The following is a 26011-nucleotide window of genomic DNA, read 5'->3' on the forward strand; positions in this document are numbered from 1 at the left end:
GAAAACGCCAAACACACTGAAACCTATGCCGCACGACGGTTATGCCAAAGGGGCCCACCGCGGACGGCGTAAGCGCAACCGCTCAACCCTATAGTATAGGTATACTATACCCATACGGTATACCCATTTTCTGTGTGCACTAAAATCTCACCAGGAAGTCGAGGTGTTTACTTATTATCAAGTTTTCGAGGGTAAGATGTCCGCCAGTGTCGGGCAAATTCTTATTCTGTCCGGAAAAATCTGGCCAAGTCTAAAATTGTTTAGAATTTTCAGTATACAAAAATTCAAATTAAAACGCAAATAAGAAATGGGATTGTTGTAATTCTGAGCGGTAGGCAACAGCGGGTAATGTGGCAGAGGAAAAATGAAAGCAATGTTTGAACAATAAACACAGTTAGAAAAAAAAAATACACGTTATTTTAAACTTTATTTTAAATGATTACTCAACATTACAATCAAAAAAAGGCCTCGCGGTAACCCGTGAACGACGTCGACGCGACTGACAACCGGGTAAATTCCAATGTTCATTAAAAACGGCACCGGTCGCCGTATCAGGAGGGGAAAATATATAAATACATACAACACATTTTATTATTAAATACAATATTACCACAAGATATAATTTGTTTTTTTTATTTCAAACATGGATTAATCTTTCCCGTAAACTTTAAAAACCAACAAATTATTATAATACAGTGTGTTCCACAAAGACCTGATAAATGATAAATAACTTTGTTTCTAGTAGATATTTGTAATTTTTTTTTTTAATTAATTTATACTCGTTTGCACAATAAACACTGTGGATAAGTATTAATCTTAACTGTTTTACATTTTTTTGATTATTTTTACTTTAATTTTATTACATTTAAGATAGCCATTGCATTAAGAATAAATTGCTGGAAATGTTGACTGGTCGACAACTAGTTTTTAAGTTTAAAGTGAAAATTGGGTGGTGGAGTGAGGTAGAGTAATGCTTGCAGATAACTTTACGGCTCTCCACCTTCTATCCTACCTTTTCACCTTTAATAAATTAAAAAGTAATTATCCAAAACTGGTTATCGACCAGTCAAAATTCTCAGCAAATCATTTTCAATAAAATGGCCATCTTGAATTTTTTTTTTAAAACTGACTCGGGACAGTTTTTCCTGAGCACCATCAATTTGGTGTATACAGGAAGTGGGTTGTGTGTAAGGACTAGTGTGCATAGAAAGGCATTGTATACTTGGACGGTTTTCATGTTAATGGGCACAAGTCAATTTTTGACATTTTTTTTTATTCGCCGATTTGTAAGAAATTTAAGCCCCCCAACTGTAACACTATTACTTACACATTTAGCTTTATTATAACGGTATTTTAAAATGCGTTTGGTCACTAGTCGATATTAGTGATTTTATCCTTAAGTCATTCATTGCACAGGGTGATCAATTTAACGCAAAATACTCAATTTCTCAGAAAGTAAAAACAATTCTAAAGTAAAGTAATTGGAGAACCTGTCGAAAATTTCAACAATTTTTTTTCTTAATTTAAAAAGGCGAATTAGATATTATATATGTTACTATTTTAAAAAGCTCATAAGCTATTACCATACATAGGTTATAAGGTTATATTTTTTAAAAAAAAAATATGAAAAGGATAATAATTATAGCCAAATTTATTCTAAGATAAGTTATGGAAAATAAATAAAAAAGTTACATTTTAAATATTGTCGCTAAACATTTCTTCAAAAAGATAAAAGCAAAAAAAATGCAATTATTTAAAAAAAAAAATAGTTTCTTAATAAGAACGAATCCTCAATAGTAAATTCAGTTAAATTATTATAAACAAACATTCCCAACAGCTAATATCGAACAATAACTTATAAAACAACTCTAAACACATATTTACAATTATTATATTGTAATGTAAAACGTTAAACTAATATTTGTGGATTTTCCAAGACCTTGTAACTAATTCATCTACCGTTGCCATAGGGCAGTATAACATATGAATAGTGTTTTCCGTACTTATATTATATATACCTATAACAACGAAACAAAGATACAAAATGCACATTTAAATTTCTAGGGTACTTACGTTCTATACAAATTCGTGTACCCAACAATACCTTAGTATGTCAAGCACAAAACAACCACTTTTCAAGATATACATATTATAGTGGTTTTGCATTTTAAGGCTGTAATTTATATCATATAACTTACAACTTATATGCACATCAAAGTCGTGGTCTTATGAATCCGACTGTCTTTAAGGCAGTGTCTCATATCTGTCATATGGTTTATATTTTCTGTCGTTTTATGTATTAATCACGCATTGCACTTACCATATATTATATATACAATATGTATATATACCCGACCCATGCATTACCAGGTAACATAACAACCTGACTTACTTATAGAGACGGTATAAAATTACATGCATTATATTATACAATAATAAACAAAACACTTGTTTAGCACTGTACAAAAGTACACATTAAAAATCGTAAACGCTTCGAGAAGAAATTGAGTAGCTTAAAAGTGCACGTTTTCAAAATAAATCAACATATTTCGTATTATTAGTACCAGAATAATAAAATGTAAACAATATTATAGATTTTAAAAATGTGCACATAATATATTGCAGCGTGCTATATTAAAAATTTAATGAAAATTTTGTTTTTTTTTTAACTATAATTTCTGACGACTTTGTTTTCATGGCGTATACTATGTTTGTTAAACTTTATTTAGTAGTATACTTACCAATCTTTGTTTTATTTTTGTATAAAAAAATTAAAATAAATATTTACAATTGTCTTCAACAAACTTACCTATCCAAACTAAATTAAAAAATAATATATTTATACTATAAAACTAATTTTTGTTGTTTAATTATATTTATAAAATAATATGAAAAGATCACTGAAATATATACATTCAGATCTCAATAAAACATTTTTTTTATTTAATTCATTCTCATTTTTCTAAATATTACAGATGCGCGCTCTATTGGTGTCTACGGTAAAATATTAAATAATATGGAGTGGCTTAAGTACAGAAAAAACCTTTCAAGGCTCAAGCTGTACATATTATTTTTAAGAAAATATCATCATCTTAAATACGTTAAATTGGATAGCCTTATTTCAGGTTTTTTATGTATCATAAATAGTATAATATATTATTATTATTTTCTATATGTTACAAATGGGGTGTTCAGAATTACATGTAACACCTCAATTTTTTATGATTTACTGAAATGTTACCTAATGTATACATTTAAGTATTTTGTTTGACGGATAGTTAGCTGAAAATTCAGACTAGTCAATAATCAGTTTTGAATCATTGATTTTAAAGTTATTAGAGTTTAAAATATAGAATGGGTGGTGAACTGCGGTTGTATAATGCGCGCAGATAAAAATAATACTACACTGTACCCTTCCTTCCGTTTTTAATTTTAAACTCTTTTTAATTCAGTCAATTTTTAAGTAAGAAAATAATTGTTTGGGAAAAGTTGTTTAAAAATAATATGCCTTTCCACATCCAGTGTCAAAAAAGGAGATTTCCATTTAAAAAAAAAAAATGTTGCTTTTAGTGCAAATGCGCGCCAAAATAAAGTTGGTAAAAAAATGTTTCTTTGTAATTATATGTATTTGGTTTTACTTCATTAGTTCCACGAAAAAAATCTACACTGTACAATAAAAATAGATATTTTGATTTTTTTATTATAAATATTAATACAAAAAATGGTTTAAGAATTTTTTTTAAATAATCAACCTGTATTAATGAAACAATGTATGTAAATTGTTAATACGGAATACCTAGTATATCTTAATTGTAAGTTGTTAATTCACATTTATCTATGTATAATATATATTTTCGGCAAGTGTATCTAATTAATGAATATTTTATAGAGTTAATGTGTTATCATTTATAATTATTGCCAACTAAATTGAAGTGCTTAAGAATTGCATTGTAAATATCTTATAAGTAATTATTTTACGTTGTGTATGAATAAAATAAGTAAATTTAATATTTTAAAAAGTTGTTGAAGCAATTTTTTGATAAAAAATTCCTCACAAATTAACCATTAAAATTAAAAGTTTTTTATTTGTAATAGCTACCAATTACTTCTCTATTAAAATTTCGATTTAGAAGTAGCAAGTACTGATATTTATTTGTGTTTAATAAATCCAAAAAAAAACATTTTTGTCAGATATTTTTAAAACTTTCTATTTAATACAGCGACAAATATAAAGCTAAGAACAAAATATAGTTATAATAACTAAGAACACTGAGAAATAGTGCAAAAAGTAGTATTTCAATGTGACATAATGTACAAAATTTTCAATGATTTTAAATAGCATTCGGCGGTGTGTATTACATTATTAATTAAATTCCTAACCTTTAAAATATCTCCAAAGGCCGTACACGTTATCATCATTGATAAGTGATAAGGATATCTGAGAAAGTGAGGTTATGTCATGAGTCCAATATTATGGTGGTGTTATTGGCAAATTTTGAAATTTTGTTAAACCGCATACATTTTTATTCACAATTTCGTTTAATGTTATCTATAACTTATAAGTATTAAGTACACAAGTTGAATTTATAAGTACTGAGTACAGTGTCATTATTTAAATCTTATTCGTTCATTAGTTATTCGATTCAAGTAAGTCGTCATGTTTTATTTATTAATATATAAAGTAACATAATATAAATTATATTGAAATTATCAAACAACCTAAGAGGTAGAAACCACTTACTATCGGAAATTATTTTATCTGCAGTGTCTATGATCATTATAGAGTAAACATGTATATAATATGAATATAATAACAACCATCATTGACCCAAGTTGCAGACCGCAGTGAGTTAAAGGCGAGATGAATTAATAAACGTTTATCGAAGGATTCCATCATTATACTATTGGAGAACACCGATACATTTTGTTCTATTCAAAATAGTTATCAGTTAACATTAATTAATGGTGACACTGATTTCTATAATATTATATAGAATAGATCGTTCATTATGAACTGAGCCATTTGACTGATTTTCTTAGCCTTATCCGGTACAAATGGGATCGGCCAGCTAAATTTGCTTTTTTCCATATCATCAAATGCTGTATAATTCTACATGTTATCTACAAAATAACATATTTTCTTATCTCATTCATTGTAAAATTGTGTGTTGTCATTTTTTAAAAACTTTAAAATTTATTTAATTTTAAGTTTATTTGCTACTTAGATTTTTTCATTGGAATGTATGAAAACACTTTAAATTAGCTAGTAACTGATTAACAATATGTTATTAACCATAATATAATATACTGCAATATAACATCTACAAAAAAAATCCGACAATAATGAAAACAGTTTGAAAACGATTGTAAAATATGCTGAGGCTAGTATAATATTATAAACATTATTTAAATTGATATTTATTATGTACACAGAACCAGCAATGAAATCACAAAGGCAACATAATATTGTGATTTATGATTTATTACAGCAATTATTTTGTTCATTTTTTAGAAAGTAATATTATTATACTATGTGTAATATAGATAGGTATGCTTAGAAGGTATTGCGATAAAGAGATGAAACAATTTTTCTAACATTTTCTTGATTCATTTTTAATAGCTTTCATAAAAGTTATTGGGGAAATAACAGAATTTTTCATTAAATGAGGTTAAAATAACAATAAATAAATAATAACATACACGGGGAGTTAATAGTAAAAACTAATAAAAATAGCCACAAAATATATAATAATTAGACTATTGTAACCATTGAAGGAAATTCATTTTTTTTTTAAATATTTTAAAGATACAGTATGTATAATACCTATATTAATTATTAATACTAGATTCCCGGTCTGCACAAACGGGTCTATCTAATATTTAAATTCATTCATGGATAACATCTGGAAATAGTGTTTAAAAGCGATAATTTTCCATACATTTTTTAGGACATATTATTTATTTCTATTTACTTATGAAAAGTAGTATTTCGTATTATAACTTGGCACCGGAGCTTTGTGCACACTGGGATTTAAATTACAGTCGTCAGCTATACACATTATTAATCAAAACAAATTGCTTTTAGCCATACTATAATACTTAAATATCTATAATAATAATACTAATAACTATTTCCTAAATTTTTTCGACAATCTATAACGTAAAAGGAAAACTTTTTAGTTATTTAATTGAAAATGTTAATAAATATTTTTAAACTGTACAATATTTCATGTAATATTTAAAATGGCTGACTCAATTCTAAAAATAATTTTTTAAGAGAGTACTAAGCTATCCTACGGAGAAAGATTTAATAATAAAAATTCAAAACGGATTTAAGGGAGAACTTTTTTTGACTAGATTGACCGATATCTCATAAACGCCTAGAATGTCCGTGTCGTCGTCTTCTCTTATACGCAGTACATAATATTTAATCAAATTATTAAATACCTACATTTTTATGCGTTATGATAAATTTGTATTAAGAAAAAGAAAAAATAATTAATAATTTATGGGAATTAACAAAAGAGCTAAGAAAACTGCATCACGTATGGTATCGTTATTCTTGTTGTTTGTTTGAATCCCTGTCGTCTGTGTTACCAAAACTCAATTTTTTTGGAAGCATCGGAGAAGTGCGACGGGAACTGTTATTGCTTTCTGCACTCAAATGTTCGGGCGATGACGATTTACTTTTAGATTTGAAATGCATTTTCGTTGCCATATGTCTAAACCTTTATCGATAAATTTAATCAATTTATTAGTGTACATTTTTTTTTTAATAATCACATAATTATATAAATATTAAATTTACCTAATGGGCACGTCGTTTCCTTCTTTATCGTCAAATACATTTTGAAAAAGAAACGCTAACGGCCAACTTATCCATGAACCGCTATAAAAAAAAAATATATATATATATATATATTTATTATTTATTTTATTATATTAAAACATAGGTAAATTATTGTTATTCATTTTCAAAATTAGGTTATAATTACGGCGGTTGCGTTATTGTATCGTCTCCATCACAAGGGGTTATCGACAATGTTTCGTCGTCCATAGAACTTAAATGTGTTGGTCGTCGTGATCCTGGAGATGATCTAGCAATTTTTGGGTTGTATATCTTTGGATCGCTAACCATGCGAACAAAGAACGATCTTCTATAAGCCAAATCATCTTTTTTCTTACGATCGGTCAACTCAAATACTTCATCTACTTGTTCCTTATTAAGCATAATGTAAAATTATTTAAAATATTATTATCATTACAATATGAACACTGCAGTAGCCACTAATTAATATATATATATGATGCAAATACAATATTCCTAATTTCTTTACTGTCAATATACCGCTTAATACAGTTTATTGTAGTGTTGGGTGTTAACATTAATTTTTAGATGAAAATTTAAGATGGTAATCTGATAGAAGTTAATTTAACGTCTTATGTTTTTAGAAAAGTCCAATTTGCGGCGATGTTTTAAAATGTCATAAGATTTTCATTGCGTTTTATTCTCTAATATTTGTAAATCTGTTATTAAAGCCTAAAATACTTAAAAATTTTCTGTTTAGGGTGAGAAATTTAGGAGTACAAATACCTAATCATTATAATTAAAGAGTGTAAGTGTCAAACGTTCCAAGTGCCAAAGTATAAAAATTGTACTTTAAAATTTGATTTGTATTTTATTCATTACCGAAAACAATTTTGTAAATTTTTCAAGTAAAGAATAGTTATTTATAAAAAAAACAATCATATTTAAAACTCAAAAATATGTTAAAGTATTTCCGGTAATGAATAAAATACAAATCAAGTTATAAAGTTGAATTTTTATACTTTGACACTTGGAACGTTTGACACTTTCACTCTTCAATTTATCTAATTACTATTTTTGTGTTTACATGTATTGATAGACGAGCTTTCGTCGTTGTTTGTAGTTTGTACTAGAAATACAATAAATATATAAAATATATAACACATATAATTTTACATAAATTCTTACTTCACGTTTCTCATTGTCAGGAAGTTCATTGTACAGAGTTGTGTCGACGGTTTCCCTTATAATTTTCCAAGCAGTATCTATAACACATTTTGTTGCGAGGATAAAGATACTCGTTGATTATTTATATATTATATTTGTACATATAAATATATTTTGGGTCTAAAATTAAAAATGAGACATCTAAACGTGTAAATTAAAACATATTTTTTTATTGTACAAAAAATATAGATTTTGTAAAAGTTGAAAAAGTTATATAAAAAATTCAACACGGAACTTAATGGAAAATAATAACTTTAAAAGCTCATTAGGTAAAAATTACAAAAAATGAAGTTGGCCTATTATACTTCATTTTATAGATACGTGGTGGTTATTATTTTAAGTTGATTTTTGTTGATTTATTAATATAAAATGTAGTCATTTCCAGTTACAATATTATTTAGATTATTTTACATTAAAAAAACCATAATTATATTTTAAAAAAAACGACCATTCGATTTATATAAAATGCCTAACGTTTTTACCTATTCTACTTATTTCTTTTTTATTTATTGGAAGTATATGATCAGTAGGTACTACAATTTATTGTGGATTTAGTTAAATAAAAAGTTACCGATATCGTCTTCCGTAGCATACTCCGACACTACACAAAACCTGATGACGTACTTGTCGCGCACTAAAGCCGGCACCATGTGAAGCGTTCCCGATTCATTAATGGTTTCTAAGAGCTTTTTGTTTAGTTTGTTGCACGGATCGTTTTTCAGGCGAAAACAAACTAAGCCCATCTGTTAAAAAAATAAATCAAATAGTAAAAGTTGCACGGTCTTATTTCTGGTTTCCAGATCGACTGTTACCTTAACGTCGTTGGAAATTTCGTATTTGCTGTCGCTTCTGACTAGTGCTTCGAATCGCTTTGCCAGCTGACAGTGCCGGCGGATGTACTGTTGAATGCCCGTAATACCGTACGTCCGCAAAACAAACCAGAGCTTTAGAGATCTATAACGTGGCAATGGGAGAAATAAACAATATTCGTCACACGGTTTCCTGAATTCGATTATAACGCGATTTCGACATACCTGAACCGTCTGCTCAACGGCACTCCCCAATGTCTGTAGTCGATGGTACCGGCGTAGCCGTGTTGTAAATACAACGGATCCACCACCAATGCACACGTTAGTTTATACCGGTCTTTGACCCAGAGACACGAACAGTCGAAGTTGGTCAACATCCATTTGTTGGTGTTGAGGTTAAAAGAGTCTGCGTTCTGTATGCCGTTCATCAGGTAGCGGAATTCCGGACAGATAAAAGCGCTTCCCGCGTACGCCGCATCCACGTGCATCCAGACGGTGTCGAACTGCTGGCACACTTGACTGATTTCCGCGATATTGTCAAACGAACAGCAAGAAGTCGTTCCCAGTGTGGTAGATACAAAAAACGGTATCAGACCCATGGCTCCGTCTTGTTCCATCACCTGCGAAATATGCGTCATAGTAATGAGTATGTAATGTGAACTTAGATGTGAAACATAGGATTCAGTGCGGTTAGATCAAGTGGAGAAAAACGTCAAGTGTTCTTAAAGGTAGGTTCTACTCCAGTGTGGGAGACCGACTACGTTGTATGGTTTGCAGTGTTGGACAGTAGGTAGGAAAATAGAACTCAGAAGTGTAACGGAGATAAGAATGCTTAAGTGAGTGGAATGGCTAGGCAAGATAGGATAAGGAACGGTTACATAAAAGGTAGCATAGGCTACATGGTAACATTACATGGTTTAGTCATGTTATAAGGAGAAAAAAATCAAAAGCAGTAAGAATGTTAATGAAAATAGACGTAGGCGAAAAGAGGGCAAGAGGAAGACCTTAAATAAGGTGGTTGGATGCGATTGAGAATGATAAGAGGACTGCTGGTGTATGCAAAGATAATGTGGAAGATTGTGTCGAGGAAAGGTTTAGGACAATGTTGGCCGTCCCTTAATAGTTTGGGGGAAGGTGAAAGAGAAGAAAAATGTGAACATAGCAGTGACTCTGGCAGAGATCGGAAAAGGCAATGAAGCATTGAAAGAGGCAATTTACAACGAATGTAAAAAGAAGTAGTCTTAGGTATAAGGTTACGATTAACTGTTTTTACCTAGGACAACCCTACAATAGTTAGGTATCAAATGGAGGTAACGAATACGGAGCTCATGATTATGGTAACATACTTACTTGACTCAATGTAGCCCCCCTCAAACTATTGTTTTCATCGGTTTCGAGAATACGGAGCTTAACAAATGCCATCATGGCGCCTTTTTCTACACACGAATGCGCCTCCTTTGAACAGTAAGCCATCAGTTTGGATAGCAAAACTCCTTCTTCGACGAATGGGTATATTTTTCGCAACCTCTTGATGGCTTGCGCTCGGGCGGCCAACATGCAAACGAAAATGCATTCACTCGCCGAGCCCTGCAGCAATGATGAATAGTATTATTATATTGTATTAACAGTGGTGTGATATTTCGATAGCATAGTGCACTTGGATATCTTATAGCATAGTACACATTGTGCACGCATATCGAAAGACTGAACCAAATAGTTTTACTGTTAATTGCCAGAAGTTAAATCCTGTAAAATGGTTAAAAACGCATCTGTGCACTATGCCATCAAGTCGGTCTATATTGTTTACTTGGATCACTCCTCCGCCTTTGCCGTCGGGCACCATTTCAGGCTCGCTTTCGCAGTTGTTACGCATTGCATTGTCCAGCACGGATTTGGTTGTTTCGCCCGGGAACATCAAAAACTCTTCTGGCAAACCGATAGCCTTGCCGAGCCAATCCAAAACTATAGTTTCTAGTTCTGTGCACGAAGGACTTGCGGCCTTAACGGATTAAAATCGGTCATTTGCTTACTCGAGTTATTTACAAGGTCATTTCGCGAAAAGTGTTCAATTTCAAGATTAAAATTTTACAAAAAAAAAATCCTATTTTCTATCATTTTAAAGGTCAAAGTCAAAAAAAGGTCGTCGTAGTAACATTTTTGTTTGTCATTTACCCAATAAACCCATAAGCCCAATTTCAGGGGTGTGAAAATTCCCATGGACGCAGTGATGGTTTTGTTTGTGAGGTGGCCCGTTCAAAACTAGTTCAAAACTAGACAGAAGCGTGAGGTGTCAATGATGTATACACTTTAATTGTGATCCTTATAGTTTACCGTTGATTGAACCATTCGGGACTAGCCAGAGGTGTGAGGAAGTGGCTATTAATTATTTTTTTCATCTTTATTATCAAAGCATAGCTAACGATTCTAATTGACCCGTTTTGCTGACCTGAATACACCTTAAATGGACACTTATGAAATATTCCAAAAATAATGACTCATGATTTGCCACGCATACACATGTAGCACTTTCGGTGAAATGACCCATGTATGTATGTGATATAAAAGGTCAGTTGTAATAATATTATAATATTATCAAAATTCCTTACCCACGAAAATCCTATGCACGCGATAGAATTCGTTAGCATATCGGCCAAGATAGACGGAAAGGAATTGCCCGATGGAAAATAAGCGTGAAACCTCGGGTGTTGCCAATGAGTTACCTGTAAAACATAAAATTTACTTCTATAGCTAATATTGTATTATAATATTAATTATTTGTATTTGTTTGTATTTTTTCAGATTCTATAATTGAAAATTTATCATTGCAAAGGATCGACGTTGATTGTGATTAAATGTAACTGCGTTTTCCATATAAGTGAGTAATATTTATCAATATTGTCTATTATCGTTATTTTCAACATTGACTCAATAAAATAATTCGTATTCCGTTATTTTTCGTGTAAATTATAATTATAATACAGTGAAACTTGTAGATATAGAACATTTTTTTTACACATACATACATACATACACATTTTAATTTAAAACTAGTAAAAAAATGAGCTTTGCTCCCCCTTCCTCCAAAAAAAAAAATATATATATATATTTCTATATCTCCGTCAAATCTTTTCGTATTTATCTGTAACAAAAAATTAAATGTAAAAAAAGCTTTTTGTGTGAAAAAAGATAGGTAAATTATAATTTTTTATTCTAAGTCTGTAAAAACCAGCAGGAGGCCTGCTTTTTTAGTTGATACAAACTAAGCAAAGCCTCGCTTAATGAGAGATGGTTTATAGTTTTATGTTTAGTTTGCTATTTATTGATGTACGTTTAACAAATAACCAATATTTTCATAAATTAAAAAGTTAAAAAACAATTAATATTACAGTCATAAAAAGAAACCTATAAATACAGGATGATAGGTTAATACTGTTAACCTAGTCAATGTCTTAGAAGAAATCAGACTTTTTAAAATTATATATATATATATACATCCTTATATAGTAAGTAGTTCGACCAATATTTTTAAAAATATAACCCCATTTCTTATTTGTCAAACCCTTATTTTTTTTAAAAACAGATTTCAGCATTCCCAGCTCTTTTTGTTTGCATTTAGTTTAACGCAACGGCCGTGTATGAAACTATTTTTAACGCGCTTTGGTGTTAAAATACCTACGTTTAATAATGTTTCGGTGTTATTGCAATATATTTTAAGTTTCTTATGATATTATATTATACATTATTATTATATTGCTCACCCCCGGCATAATGACTCTTTCCACGTCGTCCATTATGTCTTTGAACGACTCTGGCTGTACGGGCGCTTCGAGTGGAATTTTTGTTTTCAACCAACCCGGGCTGACCGTGGGCGTCACTCGTCTGTCCTTTATCGTCTCCAAATACTCGCATATATAGTCCACCATCTCTTTGCCGTACTTACGAAACTCTTCCGTGTCCATTTCAGGGAAAAAAAATCACCGGGTTTTCACCTTAATTGTAAAATAAAAACCAATTATTAACGGACGTGGGTGGGGTGTAGGGAGACGAAGCTGTTTTATTTTATAATATATTCGTGCGGGGAAAAAAAGCCAGACCTCGAGTATAGAATGGTCGGCTAATTTATTTCCCTCCCCCTCCCCATCCTCAACCCAAGACCTAAGGTATAATAATACCGTGGGTTGTCATACGCATAAGAATCAAAATATTCGGATTGGCAGCGACCACTCCAAGTCAACTACAGAATATTTTTCCCGCCTTCTTATTCATCCGAGTTTCTCCAATTTTCCTCCAAGAGGTATTTTTCCGCGGAAAATTGAAGGGTGCGTTTTTAATTAAATCCACCATCAGAATATTTTTCGATTTGCACGCTGTTAACACCTAATAGATGTCTCCTCGTGAATGCTCCCCCCCCCCCACAACTACCCCGTACGGTATTCTAAAATACGTTTTCCCAGACTCGGTGCAAAGTTTTGTTAAAATATTTAAATCTGTTTGTCGAAAGTTTGTAGTAATCAAAGAAACTAGTTCAGCACATTTATAGCCGATAGAATTTGAATAAAATATTATTCACTTATTTATATTAAATTAATGTAGACGTACTACCTACTTATTATAACTTATTTATGTTATCTTATATATTTTATATGAAAAACTGAAAAAACCTGTGTCAACTTAACCTAGTAAAGCAGCTTAAGAACTCGTTTGTCTTTATATGATCAAAATACGACCTAAGTAGTCGACATTTTTCAAGCTTTTTGGTCTAAAAAATTAAAAAGAAACCAGACTGCTGGTAAATATAAAATTCAATGGCATTTTTTTTTACTTCTTTTACCTAAACGTATAAAATAAACGTACATGATGAAATAACAACAAAATATAATAAAATCTACTTCGGATGTTGGAAAAAAGTATATAATTAATAAATTAGACCATTTAGTATATGATTTTCTTTTTTATAAAAAAAATTAAAGAATCCATTTAAAAAAAAAAAAATTATGGTACGTTACGAACTTTTGTTTGAGTGTTACTTAAACTTAAATGAACTAAAACTCGACCATTTATTATTCTCATAAAAAAAATTGTCTTGTTTAATTGCAGGTTTAAAGTTAATAGTAACCTTTAAAAATCATTTAACACTGTATTTAATTACTAAAAAGTTGTTTAACATAAAAGAAGTAATAGGTATGTTTATTTATTATTTTATAATGACATCCGAAATTTAAAATAAATTATTATAGTGATTTAACAAAATGTTTTTTTTTTATGCGTTTGTGGTGACTTATTAGTTTTTTACCATAGGTAATAGAATGTACTATGTAATATTGTGTTTTAAGTATATAGTACAACATTTCTATTATCTAAGGAATTTTTTGCAAACAATTCAAATGTCTTAGGTTCATAATGAGTTAAATTTTGGTACTCATGTGAACCTATAGCACAATCCAAATATGAGCAAAAATTATGAGGAGATATTAAATAACTAAATCTAACGATTGTAGGATTTTGCCTCCATATAAAAATGTATCTGTTAATTATACACGTTAAAGGCTATATGACAAAAAATGATTATTAACGGTTTTATTTAAAGCAATCAAGCATTTAAACATGTAACTCCAATCATCGAACGCGTTCTGGCCAAGATATATACACTTGCTCGTGGACCAAAAAAAATATTTATACCAGTATGATAATATGTTTATTTTTATTGGTTAAATCGTTTTGCACTTATTAAAAGAAGAAAACAATTTTCCGAGTTACCATTTCCGGAACTTTTATGTAAGATTGTTCCGGAAGTTCAATAAACTCGGTGAAAATTTTATTTTTATTTTGATGTGAAAAAGGCGATTCAAACATAGAAAAATATATCATTTAACTGGAATAAATAATTTTTTGATACCTTAAGAACAAAATATTTAAATATTCAAAGGACAACGTTCTTAAATCACTGATGGATTTTGAATCGCCTTTAATTAGTATATTAAACTAAGTAATTTAAGTAGTTAAGTTACTGCTTAATGCATTTTATTAATGATTCTTTATAAGTTGTTTTCGATCAAATTTTAATATATTTAAAACGGGCGGAACTTCTATACAAGTTTGAAAACACACAAAGTAAATGCCATTGTGATTTCTTTTTTTTTTTAATAATTCAAGTATAATCAAGCAATTAATTAAACTACTTTGAAAACAAGCCAAAAGTAAACGCAATCATTAAAATAAATTTAAAGTTATTTAAATTTAACTGACTAATTTTTTTTAATAATATTATAAAATTAAATGAAACACAAAAAACATTTGTCCAATTCGATTATCCCCAATTGTCCCACATGCTAATTGTTATTATTTCATACTTAAATTAATTAATTTGCAATCGCGTGTATAATATTATTTGAATTTTAAACTATGTTTATTCAACGAAAAAATTAAAGAAGTTCACAATCTACATGACCGAGGCTAATATGAAAAAAATAATTTGTAAGACGGATAATTTGAAAAACAGTTTTCAGTTAAAAAGCCCCTTGAATACAATTCTTGTTATAATTAGCTAAGTATTTTTTCGATTTTTACGTACAAATATCTGTTGCTTATATTTTACGACGGTCCACGCCTTATAAAAAAATGAGTGTCAACGCGAAAATCATTTTCTTAACAAATCTCAAAAATAGAATCGTTTTACCTCATATGGTTTTCATTCAAAAGGCTTCTTCAAAAGTCAAAAACGATTTTAACGGTTCGTAAAAAAAAAAAGGTCCGTATAACATTTTTAAGTTATTAAGATATTTGTATGTATTTTTTTAATCGATTTACTTATGGTATTCTATTTCTGGAAATAAGAAAAATACAATAAACTTTTATTCTTGGCTAAAAATATAAAAGCGCAAACTGTAAAAACATTATTCTTGTATAACGAATCCTTGTACTTACTTTTCGGTGTAATGAGAAAACGGTTTGACGCGTCCAATTCGGTTAAGAGACAGTGCAGTTGTGACTTGCACTTTGCGAAGGGCTGCCGAACTCCACTGATGCGAATCCAGTGGCGACAAGCGTTAAGTTTTGCGGCGAGACGTATACGGGGTGTATAGGTACATATGATCTGTCAGCGTTTCTTAATAATATCATAACAATATTATGGTATTATAATATGTATATATAGATATTTGTTTTTAAATCGGTCCCTTTGATATATTTTTTAAAACTATAACGCCACCCCATGTGAACCGTTTAAGCTGGGGAAAAAATGAATACGTTGAGTAATGTCTAATATTGTTAATGAACCTCAACAGTTTCTAAAAATAAAAAGTATAAAATTGCATTTATTTTAAAAGAAAATGAGTGTCTAGTCTTTAATGAATCATAACCTGTATACAGGGTGATTGGTTAGCTATGACCCAGTCAATAGCTCAGATAAGATATTAGACTATTAGAAATTATTCTTTTATAGTTAATAGTTCGCTCAATTTTGATATATTTTTTAAAACTATAACCTCTTCTCTTATGTGTTAAAACCCTATACACATTAAGATTTTTAAACTGTAACTTATATTACTAAGAATAATTTTCTTAACTGACTTATAAAGTTATTTAAGTTCAAAATTTAGCACTTTTTCTTCATACTAATAATTACAAATTACAGTTTAGAGATAGGTATGTACAATATTTGAAGTTTTTACAATTTTACTTCTTCTCTCTTCTAACTTAATATCAGTGATATTTCCATTTTTTGACATTTAGTTTGCAATTTTTGAGCTTGTTTGAGGAGTTGCCCCGACCCTACTGTGCTGACTTTATAGTATTTTCATTATTAGTCGAATTAGTTTTCGGCATTTAAAAATCATGCAATTTTAAAGCGTTTTGTATGTGAGTTGTAAAAATTAACAGAAAACCTAGGGTTGAAATATCTATCGCCTCGCAAAAAAATAAATAAATAAAGTAGCTGTTTAGTCATTAAAGTCCGGCAGAGTGATATGGTTTCGTATGAAGTTCTCATCTATCATCTCCACGGTCGGGTGGAGGAAGGCAGCCTTTATTTCTTTGAAATACGCGGATACAATATAAGTAATAATGGTGAAGTTTATCAGAGTTAATTCACTGTGAAAACCAGCGTAAGAAGAGGCCCGTAAGCCCCTTTGGAAACTATCTTGGAACTGTTCATTGAATGACTTATTGACGGCTGTATATTATTATAGAATTCATAAATTATTAATAATAATATACACATCGGTATGTTGTAACGAAAAGGGGCTAGACGTGTTCAGTAACTTTTGCTCAACATTTTGATCAAAACAGTATACATTATTATCGTGATCAGATTTTGTTTGAAAAAAAAACCAATTTTTTATTTAACTTTTGATAATAAAAACTTTTCTAAATCCTTGAAAAATAACCGCAATTAGTCTCAAAATTATCTATTTTGTATGCTATTAAAAAACGCTATATTCCGAAATAAGTTTTCTTTCCTCTAACTAAGAAAAAAATTTTTCTATAGTGACTTTTTTAATCAATAACTAAATTTTAGAGTTATTACATAAATGCATAAAAAGTATGACAAGTATGATAAAATAGTGACATATAATTTACATTTCTCATAAATTGTTCGTTTACTAGATTGATTTATTTATAAGAAAGCCTAATAACATTACCATGCTTCTAAATTTGGGTCGTTTATTTTAAAGTGGTGTAACTCCACATTTTTTAAATATACACATTTTTTTTTAATGGAGTCACATTTAGTCGTATCTTTCATTATAAAAGATAAGTAACTCCAATAAATGCAGAAGTAAATTTAAAAAATAGAACACACTGAATGAATACTTGTATTATACATTAGTTTGCAAAAAGCTTGTTATTTCATAATTTAATCACAAGGAGATAATTCACTTTTATAACGAACGACACATTTCTAGGTCTTTGGGATTCCAAGCGTGCGGTTTTTAAGGAGTTTTACATAGGCAATATTTAAGAAAAAAGTAGTTTTAATAATTTCGACCGTATCAATTTATTTTCAGATTAATTTGCATGAGCTTCAGGTATTATTTTCAAGTATTTTGGTAGTAAAAAATGCTTTTGCTGTGACGAAATTGTGATAGCATACGGTTCATCTTAGATTATTTTTTTGTCGTTGTTGCCCAAAATAGAAAAACAAATTCGGATACCTGTGAACTATTGATTCATTCTCACATAACAACCTAGAATTTTTACTATGCATAAAGTGTAATTTTTGCCTAATTTTGGGAGGGCTTCTCTTTAATAAAAAAAAATTGACCATAGATTTTTGAGAAAATTGTAGATGTGATAGTACCACTCTAGATAGATATCCTTAAGGCTACACCTGTAAAGGAAAGATTTCCTCCTACGGGAGAGGGTTTTTGATATTTTTGTTGATTAATTCATTGAACGTTTGTCTAATAAATATTCCATACAAATCTGCAACTAATTCGTCTATTTTTAATAAAGTTTTAGCGCGCTGTAATTTTGAGTTGAAAAATATTTATATATTTTTGTTTGGAATATTTTAGTCAGGTTCTTTTGAGTGTGTGTCGATGGAGATAAGTTTGGAGGCGTGTAAAAATGCCACTACTATTATATTGAAATCCCCATACTATAGGAAACCACCAACATGCGTCAAACGCATTGTCTAAGTATAAGATGAGTTGAATTAAACCGAAAATTGATTAAACCAGTGCTGGCTGGCTTTTACAAATACAAACCTTATCATCAATTTATAATTGTATGATCAATGGTAATCGTATTGTATTATATTGACTTTTGAACTAAAAGGGGTTCGACATAATTAAGCGCTAAGCAAACAGTTTCTATATTAGATCGTAGTGTGGTCTTTAAATTGAATTTGCACGTCTTATAGGTAAATAAATATCATGCAAAATGTGTTCATTTAGTATAATTCCATTTTAACTCCGGACACGTTCAGTCACCAAACATGTTATGTACAGTATCATTAATTTAATTTAAAATACACTAAGTAAGGCGGAAGGGCCGACTCTAATCAAATGCATCAGATTTATTTATCATATTCATCAGATTTATTTATGTATATCAAAATTGTGCAAACAAAAACATACATGATGTACATACTGTTTGATTTTTTATGTTTTTGTAAATAACTTCTAAATTTGTAAAAACTAGTAATTTATGATGTTAAGGATATTCAACGTTTGGTGAATTGATAAAAAGAAATTCTAAAAATAGTTTTAATTTTTAAATTTGGATTTGTTAAACGATTTTTTCTACCGATTTCCAAACTAGTCTCTAGGAATATTATTACAAAGTCAAAGATGGTATGTTTGTTTCGATTTTAGATTACTGTAATATTAAGATAACAAAATATATTTAGCTTTAGCCCCCCCCCCCTCATTGCCACGTTGTTTTTACAAACGGTTGTGAATATAATATAACTCGATACTTAAACATTATTTTATGTTCATTAGTTATGTTATAACTAATATAGTTCCTTTCGATTAAAAAATAAAAATGGGTACAACTTATATGGTATCCCAAAAGAAACTGTTAAGATGAGAAGGTAACTTTTTTTTATTACTAATTTTTATCGAAACGGTCCTCATTTGAAATTTTTAGATCCGTTCCTAAATTTTTGGAAATATGTACATATTTATAGTTAATTAAATACGTTTTTACTGATAATAGAAAAACACTGTTTCCCAGACAGAGACGTTGTGTTAAGAAAAATCAAACCTATAATTTAGTTGGCGCCCTATAGTTATTAAAGATATTGCTATTTATCACATGTAATAAAAATGTATATTTTTTTTAGACAATATTCACTTTTTTACTTCCTCGATGAATGAATCTATTTAAAAACAATTCTATTTTATAAAACTGAAAAGTCGGCCATTGAAGGGTTAACTGGTGGAATCTTCGAACACGCTAGAATTCATAACGCATACACACATAATAATATACAGGCCAAGGTCTGTCGGGCAGTTCGTGAAGGAATTTTTATCAAATAATTTGTCATATCATATGCATATAGTACATCATTATATATAAATATAACCGTACTCGACGCCGCCGCGGTTCAAGGGACGTTTAAGGGTCGTTAAGCTATATAGGGACGGCGACAACGTCTTGGAAATGATTACAAAATGAAAATGAGACGTCGAAAACAATGCCGAATAATTATTACTGCGGTACGAATAAAATAAGATAGAAAAAAAAACGATAAAGAATTAATTATCAACATGTGGCGGCTCGAAGTTCTTCGTACACATATAGCAGCGAAAAACTGGCATTAAAATCGGTATTTGTCGAGTCGGAAGACGGATGGAATGTCAGAAATGTGCAACGATTGTGCTGGAATGTTCTTCATTTTATTCGATATATAAATAATAATTCGCGTGGCCCAATAACCTGCACCGGAGGCGACATCCCTCAGACTATTGATTCGTTTTCACACTTCTATGAACAGCTAAAGATTGTCTCGTCCACGCTAGCTAGCGGAGCTCTACTACTGTGCAATTGCATTATTGTCGTTTGAATTGTTAATATATTTTAAATGCTCCAGCCAACCAACGGTATATGTTTATCATTTGTTGAACATAACCTGGTTCATTGAACAAGAGAGTTCCGATAAACTTGAGAATGACTGTCCCTCGTTTAATAATTTACCTGTCTTTAGCAGCGCAGTAAGAGATTGTCAAAGTCGGGTTTTTCATAACAAAAAAAAAATTGTTGACTTTTTTTTTGTTAAAATCTACCTTTTATCTACTTTTCAGCTTTCAAGTCCTAAAGTTGCGCTTGAAAAAAGGGCATTGATAAGTTTACAAGATAAAGCATTGTAAAATCTGTAATGCGCTTAAAATTGTATTACTTTTGAGTTTTAGGGTGGATATACGGTCAAGGTGGATCTCGTCTGGTCTATTAATATTATGATGCCGCTGTTAACAGTAGGAAAATCAACATCATTATACAAATATTGTTTAGATACCCGTCGACTGTTGATTCACTCACACGTCATAGTGATATGGAAATTTACTACGGTCAAAGCGTAATTTTCCCCTTTTATTTTTTGGTGTTTCCCTATTTAAATTTGACAACAGATTTAGATCCTTAAGTCTAATATTCAGACCTTATGTTCACTGTTAATACTATTAACATTTAACAGTCAACAGAGGGGTTCGTTCGTCAGGCTCTTTGGTCTAGTAAAAACAAAAACAAAACCAGACCGCTTTCAATTATTGCCTTTAAATAAAGTACTTGACCGCTTAGCGTGACGTGGGTAATAAAAATATGTATTTTTGTTGACTTCAATGCGTTTTGTTGACGAGCCGCTGCCCACACCACGCACACGCCGCCAAAACAAGTAACGACTTACTTAAGACCTAATGTTAATATTATTTAAAAATAGACTATTATAATTGCTGGCCGCCAGATTACCTGTGTTGCCGCTAATTTGTCCGCTCAATGTTTATTATTACATATTAATTATATTGTAAACGATTATTCGACCAATTATTTTATTTCAAAACTATACAAAGGCTACAATTATTTATTATTAATACATTTATTGGTTTCGATAAGTCGTATTTTGTTTATTGGTTAACAGTTGACTCGGTTAATGCACGTGCATCCATAGAAACCCGGGGAGAACAACCATCCTGGTGGGGCATTACTTCCCCCCCCCCCCAGTCAATGCCTTAGAAGATATACTTTTTAAAATTATTCAGTTTTATTAACTTTAATATATATTATGTATAAATAACTTAATAATTTTACATTATTAAGATAACCTTAATGATGTTTTCAGTGGAACATTCCAAACCGAAATGTGTATACCAAGAGGAGCGTTGGACACGAGCAATGATTACCATTGACAATCTACCGGACAACTTTGTTCATTTGCAAGTCAACAACCATTCCAAGATCCGTAACATGCTCGGATTTGCTTTAAAAAGTTTCGAACACTCTGACCATTTAGTGTGTAGTGCCAGCGGTCCGTCCGTCAACAAAGCCGTCACTTGTGCAGAAATCATGAAACGTCAAATGCCCGAATTAAGACAAGTTACCGGTATTGGATACAGAAAGTATGTACCTAATCGGAAGTGGAATCACTCTTAGTCATTTGTTTGAAATCCGACCACTTTGATAAGTGGTCAGTCGCGTATTTGTCACAAACATTTTTTTTAAAAATATATTTAGCCCATATATTATGCAAATCGGTTAAATTTAAAAACTATTAAATTCAAAATCATTTATTACAGTATAATATTATAAAGGCTCAATTAGAAGGAGGACCGAGAAGCATAAGTCTCTGCAAAATCTAGCAACCCCATCTCGAAAAAAAAAAATAATATACCCCAAACACTGAGCTTTAATTACAATACTATAGAACTTAAAAATGTTTATATATTTGGTAATTTTTCAATAAGATTTTCTGCTATTGGGTATTAAATTTGAGGAAACGCACTTAAATCAAAATTATTAGTTAATAGTTATCTTGAGAAATCCAATGAAAATATACATATTTTTTGTTATTAAGATAACCTTCTTCGTTGAGTTAACTGAGTAACTATGTCAACTAAAGATGAGAAGAATGTATGAACCTATTAAGAAAAAGTTTAAAATTTAACAAAAAATATAATTAATTTTCTGTTATTCACAAAATGTAAGATGAACGCAAAATGCTTTAAGTTAAGAACTTCGTGTGTTTCAACCCTAAATTCAATACACAAAATTAATCCAGGCATAAAAAAAAAAATGTTTTTGGTTAATACATTCCTCCGATTCAAGACAATATACCGGCAATTAGTATCAATTTGTATAATATATATATATATATATATATATATATCAACGCCTTACTTTTTGAGAGATGGTTTTATAGTTTTATCTTTAGAGTTGACATTACTAATATTTAATAAAAAACCAATAGTTTCATAAACAAAACAAGTTTATAATTCATATTATAGTTATAAAAAAAAAAAACTATTGTATTTACAAAAAAAAATGTAAGAGGTCACACTTTGATCATATCATTTGGTCACTTTATTTAATAACTCTAAACACAACAATTTTTATTAATTTTTACATTGTTACCTGTTGCGATTTTCGTTGAATTTTAATATTTCCATAAAATAAACATATTATTGTATTTAATGAAACAATTTATGTAATAGGGTGATAATTGAACCCCGGTACACGTTGTTTGTTTACCCAAGACAATCTGCAGTTTTTTTTTTTTCTATTAATATTGATGTAGTTCTTTTTTATTAACTATGCTCTAAATACCCTGATCGATTGGCAAAAAAATGTTACTAGAAATTATGCTCGACTCTCAAATCATTGATTATTCTCGATCAATTTACAAATTAGTAATAATAATATTATTACTAATATAATAATATTAGTATTAATGGTTTTTGCGTAACATATTATGTAAAACCCTTTTGGTATGATTAAATGATGCAACAATTTTGATTACAGCGTGAGAATGATCAAAGACGAGATCGTTAACGGCGAAGTCACTCAAAGCATCACAACCCGCCGATTACCTTCCATACACATCCTATTGTCAAAAAACCATCTTCATCCAGAATTACCCGGGTAAATATAGTACAATAATAAACTCATATAGTTGTTTTTTATTTTTTTTTATTGGGTGTGGTAATACAAAAAAAAAAAAATGATTTATATAAACATAAAATGGGGTATTCTAATAATTAAATATATTTGTTTGACTTTCGCGCAAAATCTCGTGATCTCACATCAAATATTAACTTATTATATTTTATTGTTATTGTAAAATTATTTAGGTATCAAGGAGCCGACAAGATAACCGATCACGTCAACAGGCCACTTTCGCGTAAGACTTACGACAAGAGCGAATATCGTGGCACGAAGGAGAGCAGAATCAAGGCTCTTTGATCGACGTCGTTCCGTCCTCTTCAGTTCGACCACCTTGCATAACCGCTTCGGGCATGGGTACGATTAAATTTTCTTTGGCCATCAAATTGTACTTGATGACAAACTTGGTGAACCGCTGGCACAAATACGTCTCACTCTGTAACGTTGTATATATTTTAAAATAGATAACAATATTAATAATTGTTGTTATATATTAGATTAGCATTTATCTATTAAGTATTCTTATGTATGTATACTTTCAATAATAATAACATTTTTATTGTTTTTTTTTTTTAATTCTTTACCTCAAATTTGTTGTAAACGTCTTGATGGTGGTAGAACGCGTGCGAGAATATTCTGTACACGCGGCGGCATACGGATCCTAGTTTTGCCACCGACGATTCTTTTATGTTAACCCTACATTTAAAAAATATATATATATTTAGTTATTAAGATAAATTTAAATTCTTGTTGATTCAAAAAAAAAACACATTATAGTTGATAAGATTGAAAAAAAACAAATATGTCGTAGTATAAGTTTCTTTTATTTTACCTATTCTATAAGAAAAAATAGGATGAAAAATTGGGACAATTTTTCTGTTGTAAACTATTTATATATAATAAATAATTTGCTGTATGTGATTTTTTTTTTTATATACATTTACACTTTTACTACAAACAATAATGTAAATAATACATATTTATTACAAGACTGTAATTTACTAATATTTTCGATACTCAAAACGATGTCGTTTTTATTTGTTTTTGTTTTACATACATATTTTCGTACGGCTTTAATTGATGTAAGAAATGTTATTTTCCATAAAAAGTCTAAAATTAAGATTTATTTTAATAATGCAATTTTTTTGTCAATTTTGACAATTTTTCTTAATAGTATTTTAGACATAAATATCACGCTCTAATTAATTTTTTTATGTTTTTTCAAGGTTTTTTAAACCCAAATCATATGCATTTGGTGTTAAAATTGATCATGTGAAGAAAAAAAATCAATAATTATACATGAAATAGAGTTTTAAATAAAAAGTTTTTGTTTTTAAGGACTGATTCACTAAAACGGTTTTATGATAAATTTAACTATTCTTTTTTTATCTGGACTAAACGAGTAACTTTTTAAACAACTGAAAACACCCTATCATGAGCTGGTTATCAAGATATAGTTATTATATTAATTTGATAAGTCTAAATTTAAATTCAACTATTCTCAGATACAGGCTGTATGTAATAACTGTTGTATAATGTATACTAACCTGCTGGGAAAATATTTGTTACTATTTAATAGACAAGCTGCTCCGTCGAGAGTGTGTCGAGTGTAATCGATTGCCGGGCATTCTTTTGGTGTTTTGTGGGCCGCACATAAGAAAATCCATTGTTCGGTGGATGTCATTTGGCTGCATGTGTCCGGCAGACATTCATTTTGTAACTCGACCGCCAATCCGTTTAGTTCCATACAAAATTGCCTACAAAACAATAACAATAACAATACAAGCTTTGATGCCACAGTCAAATATCCAGACGTCTTACCGAAGGTGTTCGTATTTCCAGACGCCTTCTTCTTGCGAATCTGGTGGAGTCAAAATCAGATCTATGTTGCTCGGATCTTTGCGGATCTGTTGTTGTATGAACTCTTGAACGGCTAGTGTACTTTCCATTTCTTCGAATGGCTCGTCCGGCCATTTCCGGAACAACTAAAATGATATAATTATTTTAATACCAGTGACGTATTTAGTGTTTACGATTTAAACAAAGATAATCATATTAACTAGAGTTCTGATTTTTCTCTTTTTATTAAATATAAAGAACATTTTTCAACAGTGTTCTTTAGACAAAGGAAGCGACCAAAAATTCTAATTGTTTATAAACAAACGTTCACGCTTGCGCTTAACTAAAATATATAATTTAAAAAATGCTTTGAGCAATTACGCTTTTGGCCACTTTTAATAAGGTTTCTACCCAGTGCGCGGTGCTAATTAAATATCCGACTCACTTTGGCTTTTGTGCCCGGTTTATTGCGTTTTAATAGTTTTTTAACTGGTTCGGCCATCTTCATTTTTAGTGTTTTAACAACTCGAAGATTGTGTTTCTTCTGCCAACGTCGACGTGTACCACTCGAATTCGGAAATAATAATCTTACAGCGATTATTGTTTAAAAACGTATTGCCTTGTCTTCCATAACATAATCCGACTTTCCACTCCTCAACGACAACTCAGATCTCAGCGTCGCTGTCAACGAAATACCGATCAATATACGTTATCACTACTCGTTATCAAC

At 30.1% G+C, this 26011-nt stretch overlaps 3 protein-coding genes across 4 annotated transcripts; 1 reads left to right on the top strand and 2 right to left on the bottom strand.

The window, feature by feature from the left end:
* The first annotated feature begins 4474 nt into the window (after positions 1 to 4474).
* On the top strand, positions 4475 to 24342 carry LOC126847438 (ribonuclease P protein subunit p25). 2 transcript variants are annotated; one of them, XM_050587657.1, is made up of 5 exons: positions 4475 to 4647; positions 11644 to 11723; positions 21626 to 21902; positions 23302 to 23421; positions 23631 to 24342. In XM_050587657.1, coding segments are annotated over exons 2-5 (510 nt in total). In that variant the 5' UTR covers positions 4475 to 4647; positions 11644 to 11722; the 3' UTR covers positions 23743 to 24342. The 2 variants fall into 2 exon arrangements, with proteins under 2 accessions (XP_050443614.1, XP_050443613.1); XM_050587656.1 differs by having other exon boundaries at positions 4477 to 4647; positions 11644 to 11719; positions 23631 to 24336.
* LOC126847434 (aromatic-L-amino-acid decarboxylase) lies at positions 5710 to 15833 on the bottom strand. Its single transcript, XM_050587649.1, has 12 exons — positions 15769 to 15833; positions 12603 to 12833; positions 11451 to 11564; positions 10652 to 10843; positions 10195 to 10431; positions 9070 to 9464; positions 8848 to 8989; positions 8607 to 8778; positions 7997 to 8073; positions 6996 to 7219; positions 6809 to 6889; positions 5710 to 6728 (listed from the first exon to the last, which is right to left on the bottom strand). The coding sequence occupies exons 2-12, from the start codon at positions 12801 to 12803 to the stop codon at positions 6557 to 6559; spliced, it is 2007 nt and encodes a 668-aa protein (XP_050443606.1). The 5' UTR covers positions 12804 to 12833; positions 15769 to 15833; the 3' UTR covers positions 5710 to 6556.
* LOC126847437 (MOB kinase activator-like 4) lies at positions 23452 to 25989 on the bottom strand. The gene is made up of 5 exons (XM_050587655.1): positions 25727 to 25989; positions 25264 to 25427; positions 24990 to 25199; positions 24027 to 24138; positions 23452 to 23878 (listed from the first exon to the last, which is right to left on the bottom strand). The coding sequence occupies exons 1-5, from the start codon at positions 25787 to 25789 to the stop codon at positions 23729 to 23731; spliced, it is 699 nt and encodes a 232-aa protein (XP_050443612.1). The 5' UTR covers positions 25790 to 25989; the 3' UTR covers positions 23452 to 23728.
* Positions 25990 to 26011: the final 22 nt, after the last annotated feature.

This window comes from Adelges cooleyi, unplaced genomic scaffold (genome assembly GCF_023614345.1).
Source record: "Adelges cooleyi isolate 19-005CV unplaced genomic scaffold, UGA_ACOO_1.1 ACOO_flye_CR_arks_rails_tigmint_CR_PRNA_108, whole genome shotgun sequence".
Classification (NCBI taxonomy): domain Eukaryota; kingdom Metazoa; phylum Arthropoda; class Insecta; order Hemiptera; family Adelgidae; genus Adelges; species Adelges cooleyi.

What these genes read in the sequence shown, in the direction of transcription:
- LOC126847437 (XM_050587655.1), bottom strand. Translation starts at nt 25,789, where the DNA reads ATGAAGATGGCCGAACCAGTTAAAAAACTATTAAAACGCAATAAACCG. An exon ending in AACCGGGCACAAAAGCCAAA is followed by an intron (nt 25,428 to 25,726) that starts GTGAGTCGGATA and finishes ATATCATTTTAG; the next exon opens with TTGTTCCGGAAATGGCCGGA. An exon ending in ACGTTTACAACAAATTTGAG is followed by an intron (nt 23,879 to 24,026) that starts GTAAAGAATTAA and finishes ACAACGTTACAG; the next exon opens with AGTGAGACGTATTTGTGCCA.
- LOC126847438 (XM_050587657.1), top strand. An exon ending in ACCGGTATTGGATACAGAAA is followed by an intron (nt 21,903 to 23,301) that starts GTATGTACCTAA and finishes TTTTGATTACAG; the next exon opens with CGTGAGAATGATCAAAGACG. An exon ending in CTTCATCCAGAATTACCCGG is followed by an intron (nt 23,422 to 23,630) that starts GTAAATATAGTA and finishes AAAATTATTTAG; the next exon opens with GTATCAAGGAGCCGACAAGA.
- LOC126847434 (XM_050587649.1), bottom strand. Translation starts at nt 12,803, where the DNA reads ATGGACACGGAAGAGTTTCGTAAGTACGGCAAAGAGATGGTGGACTAT. An exon ending in CGTGCATAGGATTTTCGTGG is followed by an intron (nt 10,844 to 11,450) that starts GTAAGGAATTTT and finishes TAATCCGTTAAG; the next exon opens with GCCGCAAGTCCTTCGTGCAC. An exon ending in GATACAATAACGCAACCGCC is followed by an intron (nt 6,890 to 6,995) that starts GTAATTATAACC and finishes TTTTTTTTATAG; the next exon opens with CGGTTCATGGATAAGTTGGC.